The sequence below is a fragment of the Chinchilla lanigera genome, unplaced genomic scaffold (genome assembly GCF_000276665.1).
Source record: "Chinchilla lanigera isolate Chin_1 unplaced genomic scaffold, ChiLan1.0 scaffold00011, whole genome shotgun sequence".
Lineage (NCBI taxonomy): Eukaryota > Metazoa > Chordata > Mammalia > Rodentia > Chinchillidae > Chinchilla > Chinchilla lanigera.
The window spans coordinates 26,014,490-26,028,269 of NW_004955412.1; the positions used below are offsets into that span (position 1 = coordinate 26,014,490).

Below are 13,780 nucleotides of genomic sequence, written 5' to 3' on the forward strand. Positions count from 1 at the left end.
ACGAGCTGTATAAAAGTATGATTTACTGTTGGCTTAATCTGTTCCTCGGTGAAGACCTGTGGACCCTTTTTTCTATCATTTTTTTCGGACTTTCCTCAAGTGACATCACTGGCCCACCCAGTCAGTCAGAGTATCGGACCAACAAATCCTTTTCTTGGAGGATTTAGCACGGTCTCAGTTGTACTGTAGCTCCTGCAGCATTTGGCGGGCAACGCCCGCGCCAGTACATCATCTACCAACCCCCAAACCCACCAGTTCCCGCCCAGTCAGGAAGCGGAAGTGACGAATGAGCAGCGCCGGAAACCCCCGCCCCTCACCCTTCCAGCCCATTGGAGTTGAAGGAAGCCCGGAAGAGGCGGGCGCAAGGAGATGGCGGGGCGGGTTAGCCTGTGGCACCTGAGAGTGGCGGTTAATTTGAGATGGTTTCCTTAGTATCCCGCAAAGTGTGAGCCTGTGGACAGCTGCTGCCGATACATAGCCTGTATAGCCTCAGCGGGAATACGCTCCTGGGGCCTCAGAAGCAGGCTTTCATCTGGTTCGAAGCTCCCCGCGGCGCAGCGCGTCTCCTCTTACTGGGTACCGATAACGGTAGGTATTTGCACTCTGTCTCCGACCCAGCTCAGCCTGGTACCGCTGGGCACAATCTTCGTTCTCCCAGTCCGATCCTGGTTTCTTTTCCCTTATCTCCATAACTTGTACGGGGCATTTAAAACCTTTTCTTCCGTCTTTTTCTTCCTACTTCTCTTCCTGCCTTTCTGCTTCCCTTCCTTTTTCTCCACAATCCCAGTTTTTCTGTTCCTCACCAGGCTTCTGCCTCCTCTGGGGCTTCTCTTCGCAGGCTTGTGGCTTAATGTGTTAAAAGTTTGAGCTTTTAATGCAGTCATTTGAAGATTTTAAGGTTTTCCTTTCTCCTAACCAGGAGTCACAGATGCCAGGACGTAGGTGCCCCCTCAAGAAGCATCGCAATGTGACAGATTTGCCCCTGGCATTAAACCCCATGAAGAGCAAGGACGTGTTGGCAGTGCTGGCTGAGAGGAACCAAGCTGTCGTACCAGTTGGGGCATGGGTGGAACCTGCCTCACCAAATAGCTCCGAGATCCCAGCATATGTGAGTGTCAGTTTGATTCAGATGTAGTGACAACCCCCTTCGCCTTTTATTAGCCTTCAGTTTTTGGTGCCTACTGTTTCTTTTTGTTATAAATAGATCATACTCTTGAATTAGGATTATACAACAAATATGTACTTGCCAAAATTTACTGCAGCTTTAGTTGGCATAATCTAATTACTTAGTTATTGCTCACCTACTATACAGACCATGACATACAGAACAAGGTATTTGTAAGGTTACTGCACAAACTGGAGAAATGATAGTGCTGACACTTCTGGCTCATTCAGTTGAGATGCACAGATTCAGATCAAATTCATTGCAGGAGCTTCCTACACAAGAGCATGGATACCAGGCTTGATTTATTGAGAGGAGTAGAAGAAATAATCTTTGGAGAATAACTACTATGTAATTTAAGGAGCAGTTCCATATGTGAATTATCCAAAATGTGTTCTTTGTTTAATTCACTATTTCAGAAATTTATTTCATTCTAGGAGCTATTTAACATGTGACAGAATGCGTGTTCTTGGTTTTGGTTGCTTGCACAATGGTGTTTGCTAAGAAAACTGTTGTTGCAATTGCTGGTATACTCTTATTTCTGGTTTATTGTAGAGATTCACAATCTATAATAAGTCATGGACTTCAATAAAATGTTGGATAATCTTAATGTGGGAGTAAAAGAAGGGCAGATGGAGAAAATGGAATTAAATGAAATAGGATGAATGACTTAAATTTGTCTAGGGCTTGAATTAATCTGGATCAACTGTTCAGGCTCTATTACCTGTATCTCTTTGGAATTATTTTGCTTAATTGTTCTCTGCTATTTGTGTTGTACATCCCACTCCTATGAAACATATTCACACAGAATAATTTATAGGATTGATTTCTTGGAAAATTTAAATTAATTTTGTTTTAAGAATTGCATGACAGAGCAAAATAAAAGACAGATGATAGGAAACAAGGAGGTAGACCTTTTACAGTTGGGAATGGGATCTAGGAATGGAGGGAGGATAGAAAAGGGAGTGGAAGGGGAAACAAAAAGGATTAAGATGCGATACATACTAACTACCCATGATGAATGTATTCATTATGTATCGAAAACATATATTAATAAAAAGTATCTTTAAAAAAGAATTTTGTTACAGCCTATAAAATAAACTTGAGATTTAGAAGTTGTAATTATTGTGTTAGTAGAAGCATTAGGCTAGGTGTGTTGGTACATGTCTATAATCATAGCTGCTGAGGAGCCTGAGGTAGGAGGATTGCCAGTTGGAGGCCTGCCTGTGCAACTTAGATCCCACCTCAAAACAAAATATAAATAAATAAAAAAGGCTGAGGGTATAGCTCGGCACTCCCTGGACTCAATCCCCAGTACTGGAAAAACAAACAAACAAAAACAAAAGAGGAGTGGGGAGAGAAGCAGTTGGGAAGAAAGTATGATGATGATTTACTGTAATTTGAAAATTCCTTATGAGGGAAAGACATATGCAAGAGAAAAGCAGTACAGAATAGAACATAAGTGTTGGAGTAAGAGAAACTTCTAGTTCGGTTCCTAGCCAAGTATAGGACCTTGGACTGCTACTGAGTCCTATTTTATCTTTCTGAAACCCAGTCTCCTCATCTGTAAAGTAATCCCTTACAGAAAGTGGTTTTGAGGCTAGAGTGACATAAGAGCTTATCACATAATAGAGCCTTAAAAGTGATAACTGCTATTATTTTGATTACTGTGGAGCTGAATGCAGGTTAGGAACTCAAATGTGATAAAATGTTTCAGATTGTTTAGAATATGTTGTGGAATTGAGCAGTTACGTAAGTATTTATTGGGTACCTTTAAAGTCAGGGTTCTAAACTATAAGGTGTAGGGGAAACAAAGAGTTTCTAATTTAATGTGGGAGTCAGTAAATACTATACTCAGTAACATTAGTAAAATGAAAGTTCCCATAACATAAGAGCTCAGAGGAACACAGTGCTATGGAAAATACTGGTGCGAGATTTGATGCTTCTAAAGAGTGAATAATAGTGTTTGTTTATTTTGTATTTCTAAAGATTGAACCTAGAGCTTTTGTGCTGAGTTGCATCCTGAGCTCTTTTTATTTTTTATTTTTATAAATTTGAGTCAGGGTCTTGTTGTCTATGATGGGCTTGAACTTGGGATCCTTCTGTCTCAGCCTCCTAGAGTCCTGTGATTACCGCTGTATGCCACTATGCCAAGTAGATCTTTACTACATGGAAATGAGAGGAAGGACATGCTGAGTTAAAAGGAACATAATTCTATGTGTTAGAGCATTTTATATACATTATCTGAGTGGTGAACAATCTGCTGTATTTGCCCTGTTTACACATTTTAGAAAATGTATAACAGAAGTGAGTTTAAATTGGTTCACCAGGAAGTAAGGAAGACACCTTACTTAGTTTTAGTTTAATAAAAAATTACAATTTTAGTATTCATGAATTCCAGTTTTTACTTTGTGGTTTGGTTTAAGTTTTTGATACTCATTAACCATGTTTCAATCATTGACTCTGATCTCTCTTGATTTCCTTATTTTTCTGGGAATTTTGGATCATAGAACTGAATTATTTTTTTAAGATCATATCCTGACTTCTCTGTTTACGTTCCTAATAGGCAAAACTACTAACATTTAAGTTCATTTTCTATCTTTTATATTTAAAGACTTCAGCATGTATAATTGAAGAAGAACTAAAGGAACAATTAAGAAGAAAAGAAGAAGCTTTGAAACATTTTCAGAGACAAGTCAAACACCGAGTCAATCAACAAATTAGGCTGAGAAAAAAGCAACAGCTTCAGAAGTCTTATGAAGCATTAAGTTCAAAAGTGAGTCCGAGTTCAGGCTGAAAAGTATGTGTATTATGAAATAAGCTATTAGGCAGTAACAGAAGCACTTTCTTTTGATTCTGTGCTTTGTATAATTAGATTTTCAGTGAGCACAGTGGATTTTTATGTAGAGAAAATATATTTTATCCTTATGCTCTTTTAACTTACTTTTCTGCTTTTGCCAAATAGTTAAAAATAATAACAGAATTCTGGATTTAGGCATGTGTTTGAATTCTGATTTTGCTATTTAGTAGCTATGTGACCTTGGGTTAATTACCTAACTTTTAAATTGTAGTTTCTTTATCTATAAAATAGGGATATGATACTTGCCTCACAAGATTGTGTGAGAATTAGATGAGAAAACTTAAATAAGTTATTAACACATAGGTGCCTGGTATGTTTTTCTTTTTTCTTTTTTTTTTTTTTTTTTTGGTTTTTCTCCGATACCGGGAGCCGAACTCACGACCTTGCGCTTGCCAGGCAGGCGCTTTGCCGCTGAGCTAAATCCCCAGCCCGGTGCCTGGTAAATGTTAGTTCTTCTGCTAGCTAATCCCCTACCCGCTAATTGAAAATCTTTTGGCTGCTTAGAGGTATTCTTATTTTTATTGTTGTAGTACTGGAGAGTGAATCCAATCCCTTTACACTGAGCTGTATCCCCAACCCTTTTTATATTGTCTTTTAAGACAAATAGTCTTGCTGTTTTTCAGACTGGGCTTGAATTTGGTATTCTCCTTCTTCAGCCTCCCAGAGTTCTGGTATTATAGGCATGCACCACCATGCCTACCTCTAGATGCATTATTTGATTGGATTAAGTTGAGATGAAATCTCATTGTCATTTTTTCTTTGTGTAGGCAGAAAAAGAAGGCTCTGTAGCCATGCAATCTTTTGATCCAGCACATTTAACTCCTAAAAGGACAAGTGTTTTTCCAAGCAATTCAAATGCTGCTTTTGGAAGTTTTAGGTTCCCTCCTTCCCAGATGCTTGGGGATGCAGTAGAAGATGAAAAAAATCAGAGTCATTTGTTTCAACAACAAGCCCAGGCTGTAAGTACATATGTGTGTTACTTTATGATTTTTTCCCCATCCTTTAAACTAAAAATAAGGGATTTCTTACATATATATATATATATATATATAGTCCTTCATGTACACGTATATATGTATATGAAATAGGATTAGAGTTAACACATTCAACTTCATTATACATTCAACTTCATTATTTCTTATTTTGTTCAGGCTAGTCTTGAATTCACTGTGTGGTCCAGGCTGGCTTTGAACATGTGTCAATTCTCCTGCCTCAATCTCCAGAGTGCTGGGATTATAGGTGTGTGTGCTGCCATGCCCCACAACTTTACTTTTTTATTGGACACAGGATCTCATTATCATGTTGCCCAGACCAGCCTTGAACTTGTGATCCTCTTGTCTCCTGCATAGCTGGGGTTATAGGTGTGTGTCACTGTGGCTGGCTTACTTTCATTTTTTAATCACCTTTTTTTTTAATCTTTGTAAAATGGGAAATGGTAGGATAATGCTTATTTTTATATATGATTTTCTAATTTACATTTATTTATTTTTGGTAAGGTGCTTTAGGATCATCTAAAGAAAGGTGCTAAAGTATTACAATTCTAAATTTATTAGAAAAAGGCTTAGGTCAAAGATCATAGATTTTCCCAATTTTTCTGAAATTGTGTTCTGAGCAAATAGCTATCACTTTGTAGCATACAGGTAGAAATGATTTTTTTTTTAATCTTTTTTGCGATAGGGTCTCCCTATGCAGTTCAGGCTGGCCTTCAGCTCACTTTGTAGGCTGGTCTCAAACTCGCAACGAACCTCTTGCCTCAGCCTCCTGAGTGCTGGGATTATAGGCATGTGCCACCATGCCCAGCTTTAGAAACAATTCTTTTGTTACAAAAAGATTTAGTATAATGAAGGGGTATTTCATTTATTATCTTTGATTTTTTTTTTTGTTTTGTTTTCTTTCTTTTTTTTTTTTTTTTTTTTTTGAGAGAGGGTCTTGCTGTGTAGTTCAGGGTGGCTGGAGCTCACTATATAGCCCAGACTGGCCTTGAACTCACGGCGATCCTCCTGCCTCAGCCTCCCAAGTGGTGGGATTACAGGTGTGTGCCACCATGCCAGGGCCTTTCTTATTTTTCTGTTTTAACCTGATTATCATGGTAAATGGATCTGTAGTTGTAGATCAAGTAATAGTTTAATAAGTACATAGAATATCCAGACTTTTTGGAAAAATTTAACTTTTATTTGGTGACTTATGTGTCTGATATTTTAAAATTAAACTCTGAGTAGACACAGTCAAATCACTTAATTCCATCTAATCAGCTCTTTCTTCCTATATTTGAGCTTTTGTCCAGTTGATGTGTTCTTCATTTCTCCTTCATCTTGTTCTATATTTTATTTAAAAACTTTTAGCAGCACTTGGGAAGCTGAAGCAAGAGGAGTATAAATTCTCTGTCTCAAAAACCAAAACCAAATCAAACCAAAACAAAAACTCTTAGGGATAGTGAGAGGAGCAGAGGAAAATATGGAAAATAGTGAAAGTAAAAGTATGAAAGTAAAAGCTCTATTGCTGGCTGAGTTAATGTGCTTGCTAATAATCAGTTCAGTTTTGAGTATAAATAGGAAAGCTTGAAAAGCACATGTTATCATTTTGAATTTTTAAAAGGAATTTCCTTTGTCCCAAACTGACTTTTTGTCCTCCTTGTTTGGTTTATACTAATAATTTTAAAACTTATTTTAATAAGTCTTTTTAAATTAGTATCGGTTTATAGCAAATAATGATTACGTTCATTATGGAAAATTGGTACAGGTACATATCTTAATATTTTTTATGTCCCCTTCCCCTGCCCCCTCCATCCTCCTTCCCTTCATCTCTTGTGTAGTAATAATTTTATAAAATTTTTTGTTTTCTTTTTAAGATTATAGATAATTTGTTCAGCAAATATTTATCTGACCAGGCACTACATAACATGCAAAGAGAAGAACAGTCACTAAGATAGACCCAGTCCTTGCCTTGTGGTACTTACAGCTCTAAATCCCACTGTAGCAAGGATTTGACTTCATCTGCCTAATAAATGCACAGAATACATAAGTCAGCAGTATTTGAATGCATAGTATTTGTTAAGCATTGTAGGGATACTGGTAAAAACCTTCCATGGGTTTATATGTCCATGTAGATATACAAAGCTAATACTGTAAGCCCTGTCTATTAGATAATAATATAAATACATTTCTTATATTTGGCAATAAAATCGTGCCATAGGAGTTCAGAAATTTTTAAGTTCAGAGGAAATTGTAGGGAAGATTTCATAGAAGAGTGTATAAACATGAATGTGCATGAAATTGGATGGTATAGTTTGAATTGGGAAGCTGAATTAAATCAATAAATTCAAGAGAATTTTTGAGATAAGACGAACAATTAAAAAGCTAGAATCTGCAGTGAGCTTTGTATATTTGGGAAATAAGTGGTAGAAACTTTCTAATTGGTAGTTTATAAAAGAGAACAAAAAATAAGATTAAGTAGGTAGGAGATTAAATAATTAAATGAGCTGGGCGTGGCAGTGCAGGCCTGTAATACCAGCACTCTGGAAAGTGAGGCAGGAGGATTGCAAGTTTGACCCACTCTGGGCAATTTAGCAACTTAATGAGACTGTGTCTCAAAAATGGGGAAAAAATGCTGGGATCTAGCTAAAGTGTGAAAGCCCTTGGTTTTACCCCTGGTACCACCTATCACACACACACCGCAAAATGCCTTACATGTTATATTCTGTTTTTCAGGGTTTTTTTCCTTGAAAGAAGATGAAATACTGAAGAATGTTCAGTTATTTAGCTGTTTTGGGTCTGGGAACTTTTGTCTATAGAACTCCATGACATTAGATACTTTTAATCTTACCATGTCTGTTCTCATTTTTATCCACTAGGTGTCACCATGAAACTAGACAATGAAACTATTAAAGTACTCACTGCCTTAATTTATCTACAACTAGTTGAGTAAATGGTGAATGTAATTCACTTTATGAATGTTAATGGACTTTTTGGTTTTCGTGTGTTTTGGACCTATAGAAACAGAATCTTAGAGGTGGAAGTTTTTCAAGTTCACTTGACATATTGAAATATTTATGAGTGAAATGACCTGACATCTGGAATATACTTCAAAATAATGTAAGGGAGAGATGAAATAGGGAGTTATGGATAAAACAGGATAGGCAAAGGAATTCCTAATGTTACAGCTAAAGCTGGGAGTAGTGGCATATGCCTATAATTGCAGCATTCTGGAAGCCTGAAACAGGAGGATCACAAGTTCAAGCCCAGCCTGGGCAATGTAGGGTTTTCATCTTTTTCTTTTTTTAAATATTTTCATTCTGTGAAAACATAAAACAAATTTTCATAGCCAAATAATAAGAGAATAGCAATAGTTATTCCCTGTATCATTATCTTCAAAGTATAAGACATAAACCGAAAAGATTCTTGCAAACAAGAAATAAACAGATAAAAACACAAACTTCCTTTTCAACAAACTAAGATAAACTATTAGTATAAATGAAACAAATTATATATTGGAATATTTTTAAAATGGAGTATTTAATTTGGGGAAGTATTTGAACTTTTCCCTATTTGCTGTTTATCTCTTCTATTTTGTTTTTTATGTGTGTGTGTGTGTGTGTGTGTGTGCGTGCATGAACTATGTATGGTATTTCTCATATAAGGAAAACCATGGGATGTATGCGATTTTGTGTATTGAGCTTGTGTGTCTGACTTATTTCACTTAACATTGTGTTCTCAGGTTGTATCCATTTACCTGCAAAGCCACTTTTTAGTGGTAGAGTAGTACTCCATTGTGTACAAATAGCACATTATCTTTATCCATTTGTCCGTTGATGAACAAACACACTATTTTCAAGATGTAGCTATTATAGATTATTCTGCTATAAACATGAGTGTGCTTGTATCCCAGTACTATGGTAATTTTAACTGTTTTGGGAAGATACCCTAGAGGGGACAGCTAAGTGGGAATTTCTACTTTAGTTTTTTGATGAATCTCCATACTAATTTTAGCAGTTGTTGTACTCGTTTACATTCACATCAACAATGTAGTAGAGTTCCTTTTTCCCTACATCCTCACCAGCATTTGTTATTGTTAGATTTTTGGATGATGGCCATTCTTTCTGGGGTACAGTGGTGTCTTGGCCTAGTTTTATTTATTTATTTATTTTTTGTCTTTTTGAGACAGGGTCTCTATACGCAGTTCAGGCTGGCCTTGAGCTCACTTTGTAGCCCAGGCTGGTCTCGAACTTGCAATGATCCTCCTGCCTCAGCTTCCTGAGTGCTGGGATTACAGGCGTGCGCTGCCACACCCGGCGTCTTGGCCTAGTTTTAATTTGCATTTCTCTGATGGTCAGCAATAATGAGCATTTTTTTCATGTATTTACTGGACATTTGTACTTCTATTTATTTTGGTTGCCTCTTGGTTGATTGGGTCTTATCTTTTAAAGTTCTTCATATATTCTTTATGTTAGTCCTCTGTCCATGGAGTAGCTGGCAAAAGTTTTTCCCCATTCTGTAGGTTGTTCTTTATATGTTCTTGATGTTTAAAATTCTTTATATGTTCTTGATATTGTTCTTTGTGTGTTCTTGATGTTCTCTGTCTGTGGAATAGCTGGCAAAATTTTTTTCCATTCCATAGATAGTTTCTTCATTTTGCTGGTTGTTTTTTTACTGTACGGAAGCTTTTTAAAATTTGATATGATCCCTTTATTCAGTCTCAGTATCATTTTTTGTGCCATTGGGGTTTTGTTCAGCAAGTCCTTGCCTATGTCTCTACGTATATATATATATAATTTTTTTTTTTTTTTGGTCTTTTTGAGACAGGGTCTTGCTATGCAGTTCAGGCTGGCCTTGAGCTCACTTTGTAGCCCACGCTGGTCTCGAACTCGCAACAATCCTCCTGCCTCAGCCTCCCAAGTGCTGGGATTACAGGCATGCGCTGCCACACCTGGTCATTTTTTTTTTTTTTAATTTTTATATCAAGAGTTGTACCTGTTTTATCTTCCAGCAGATTGTTTCTGTTTTAACATTTAGTTCTTTGATCCATTTTGATTTTAGTTTAGTAGATGGTAAGATATATAGGTTTAGAGTGAATCTTCTACATGTGGATATTCAGTTTTCCCACACCATTTATTAAAGAGGCTATCTTTCCTCCAGGGTATGTTTTTTGCTGAGCTGTATATGTGTCAGATTATTTCTGCTTTTTCTATTCTGTTCTATTGATCCGTGTGCCTGTTTTTGTGCCAGTACCATGCTGTTTTAATCTCTGTGGCTATATAGTATAAGTTCAAGTCTGGGATTGTGATCCTGCCTGCTTTGCTTTTGTTACACAGGATTTCTTTTGCTATTCTAGGTCTCTTCTGACTACACATACATTTTAGGATTATTTTCTGTAGCTCTGTGAGAAAGCTCTGTGGTACTTTGATTGGGATTGTGTGGAATCTGTATAATGGTTTTGGAAGTGTAGCCCTTTTGATTATATTGGTTTTGCCTATCCAGGAACAAAGAACAGTTTTCCAATTTCTGATGTCCTCCTCAATTTTCTTTTTTCATTTTGAATAATTTTCATTATAGAGGTCTTTTACTTCCTTAGGTTAATATCTAAGTATTTAATTTTTTTGATACTATTGTGAATGGTATTCTTTTCCTAATTGCTTTCTCAGTGAGTTCATTATTTAGGGTATAAGAATGTTCATTTTTGTTTATTTTGTGTTTTGCTATAGTGCTGCATTTAGTCATCAATTCTGGGAGTTTTTTGGTGGAGTTTTTGAGATCATATCCTCAACAAGTAATGATATTTTGAATTGTCCTTTCCTGTATGCCTTTTTTTTTTTGGTATCAGGAATTGAACTCACAACCTCATGCTTGCTGGGCAGGCACTGTGCCACTGAGCTAGATCCCTGGCCCTTTTTTTTTTTTTTTTTTTTTTTTTTTTTTTTTTTTTTTTTTTTTTTTTTTTTTTTTTTTTTTTTTTTTTGGTATGTTTTTTACTTCTTTCTTTTGCCTGATTGTTCTGGTTAATGTTTCAAGGACAGTGTTGAACAGTAATAGTGATAATAGACATCCTTGTCGTGTTCCTGATTTTAGAGGGAAAGCTTTCAGCTTTTCTCCATTTACTATGTTAGCAATAGCTTAATCATAAATTGCTTTTATCATTTTGAGATAAGGAACTTTTATACTTGTTTCTGTTATCTTTTTTTTTTTTTTTTTGGAGATAGGGTCTCACTGTGTAGCCCAGACTGGCCTCAAACTCAGGTCAATCCTCCTGCCTCAGCCTCCTGAGCTGGGATTACAGGCATGCACCACCACACCTGGCTGTATACCTATTTTTTTCAGGGTTTTTATCATGAACACATGTTGGATTTTGTTGAAGGCTTTTTGTGCATCTTTTAAGATGATCATGTGATATTTGTCCTTGGTTCTGTTTATATGATGAATTACATTTATTGATTTGTATATGTTGAACCATCCTTGCATGCCTCAAATGAAGCCTACGTGATCATAATATATGATATTTTTGGTGATTTGTCACATTGTTTGCCAGTATCTTGTTAAGAATTTTTGCATCTGTGTTCATTAGAAGAATTGGCCTATAATTCTCTTTTTTGGTTGAATCCTTGTCTGGCTTGGGGATCAAGATGCTATTAGCTTCTGGGAATGATTTTGGAAATACTCCTTCCTTTTCAATTTTATTAAAAAGTTTGAGCAGTATTGGTGTTAGATCTTCCCTGAAGTTCTTTTAGAATTTAACTACGAATCCCTTAGGTTCTGGGCTTTTCTTATTGGTAGTTTTAAAATTTTCACTTCAGTTTCATTTCCTGTTATTGGATTGTTCAAGATTTTTAAGTCTTCTTGGTTCAATTTTAGCAATTCATATGTATCTACAAATATCTACATTTCTGAGTTCTGTGATTGTTTGTAAAGTAGTTGCTGATAATTTTCTGGATTTTGGCAGTGTCCATTGTGATTTCCTTTTTCATTTCTTCTTCTTCTTCTTCTTTTTTTTTTTTCTTGTCTTTTTGAGGCAGGGTCTTGCTATGCAGTTCAGGCTGGCCTTGAGCTCACTTTGTAGCCCAGGCTGGTCTCTAACTTGAAATGATCCTCCTGCCTCAGCCTCCCGAGTGCTGGGATTACAGGTGTGCACCACCATGCCCAGCCATTTTTCATTTCTAATTCTGTCAGTTTGTATCTTTTCTTTCCTTATTTTGGTAAAATTGGCTAAGGTTTGTCTATTTTCTTTTTTCTATCGAAGAACCGGCTCTTCAATTTGTTGGTTCTTGTTTTTGTTGTTGTTGTTCTTCCTCTTCTTCTTTTTTAGCTCTCCATTTCTTCATTAATTTCAGCTGTGATCTTTAAATTTCCTTCCTTGTACAAGCTCTGGGTTTGGGTTGTTCTTGTTTTTCTAAGACTTAGAGGTGCATCATTAGGTGATTTATGTGGGCTCCTTCCAGTTTTCTATTTACCATTCTAAACTTCCCTCATAGGACTGCTTTTATTGTGTCCCATAAGTTCTGGTATGTTGTGCTGACATTACCATTTAATTCTAGGAATTGTCTCATTTCTTCCTTAATTTCCTCTGTGACCCATTGTTGATGCAAGAATGTGTGGTTTAATTTGCATATGTTTGCATAGTTTCTGTGGTTCATTTGCTATTAAATTCTAGTTTAATTGCATTTTCACTTGTTATTGATTTCTAGTTTAATTGCATTGCAATGTGATAATATGTGATAATATGCATGGTAAAATTTCACTTCTTTCGCATTGGTTTGTGCTTGGGTTTTTTTTTTTTGGTGCCGGGAATCAAACTCAGGACCTTGTGCTTGCCAGGCAGGTGCTTGTGTTGCTGAGCTATATCCCCGGCCCCATATTTTTTTCACTAATATGTGGTCTGTTTTGGAGGAAGTACTGTGTGAAGGTTAAAAAAATGTATATTCTGTTGTTGGATGGAACACTATCTGTTAAGTCCATTTGTTGAAAGGTTTGGGTCAGCTCCTTATGTTTTCTTTATTGATATTTTGTTTAGTTGATTTATTTGTGATGATGGGTCCCCCACTATAATGGTATTGACTTTTTTTTTTTATCTTTTATGTCCATTAGAGTTTGTTTTATGAAGTTCAGTGCACTGTGTTTTGGTGCATATATGTTTGTAATTGTTACCTCTTCATCTTGAGTAGTTCTGTTAACTAATAGCATGTAATGTCCTTCTTTGCCTCTTTTCATCAGCTTTGGCCTGAAATCTACTTTGTCTGAAAATAGGATTGCTACTCCTGCTTGTTTTCAGGTTCCTGTTACATGAAATACTGTTTTTCATCCTTTAATTTTTAGTCTGTAATTTTTTTGTTGTATTCATTGTGTTTCTTGTGTACAGCATACTTTTGGATTTTCTTTTTTGATCCATTCTGCTAATCTGTGTCTTTTGATTGGGAAGTTGAATCTATTTACATTGATAGTTGTAATTGATAGATATTAACTTACTCCTGTCATTGTATTAATTTCCTGTTGCTGTTTTTACTTTCTTTCCCTTCTACTTAAATGCTAGCCCACCAGATGTATTCATTTTATTGGACCTTTATCATTGTTAGCTTTCACTGTTTCCTCTTAGGATGTCCTTGAGAATTTTTTGGAGTGTTGGTTTGGTGGTTGTGAATTTCTTTAGGTTTTCTGTATCATGGAAGTAATCTTATTTCTTCATGCATTTTGAAAGGTAGATTTGCAAGATAAAACAGTCTGGGTTGGAAGTTGTTTTGTTTAAGAGCTTGACACTTTATGGCATGCTCTCCTTTC

At 36.2% G+C, this 13,780-nt stretch overlaps 1 protein-coding gene across 6 annotated transcripts in view; it reads left to right on the forward strand.

Annotated features, from left to right (window-relative positions):
* Window positions 1–352: 352 nt before the first annotated feature.
* The window catches only part of Ccdc15 (coiled-coil domain containing 15), a 74,715-nt gene continuing 61,287 nt past the window's right edge, over window positions 353–13,780 (forward strand). For 5 of the 6 annotated variants that reach the window (XM_005378449.1, XM_005378450.1, XM_005378452.1 and 2 more), the window contains exons 1-4: window positions 353–588; window positions 920–1,108; window positions 3,777–3,938; window positions 4,790–4,981. In XM_005378449.1, coding sequence (XP_005378506.1) covers window positions 929–1,108; window positions 3,777–3,938; window positions 4,790–4,981 — 534 coding nt within the window. In that variant the 5' untranslated portion in view covers window positions 353–588; window positions 920–928. The remainder of the gene's footprint in view (window positions 589–919; window positions 1,109–3,776; window positions 3,939–4,789; window positions 4,982–13,780) is intronic. The other variant, XM_013511257.1, reaches the window with a different exon arrangement.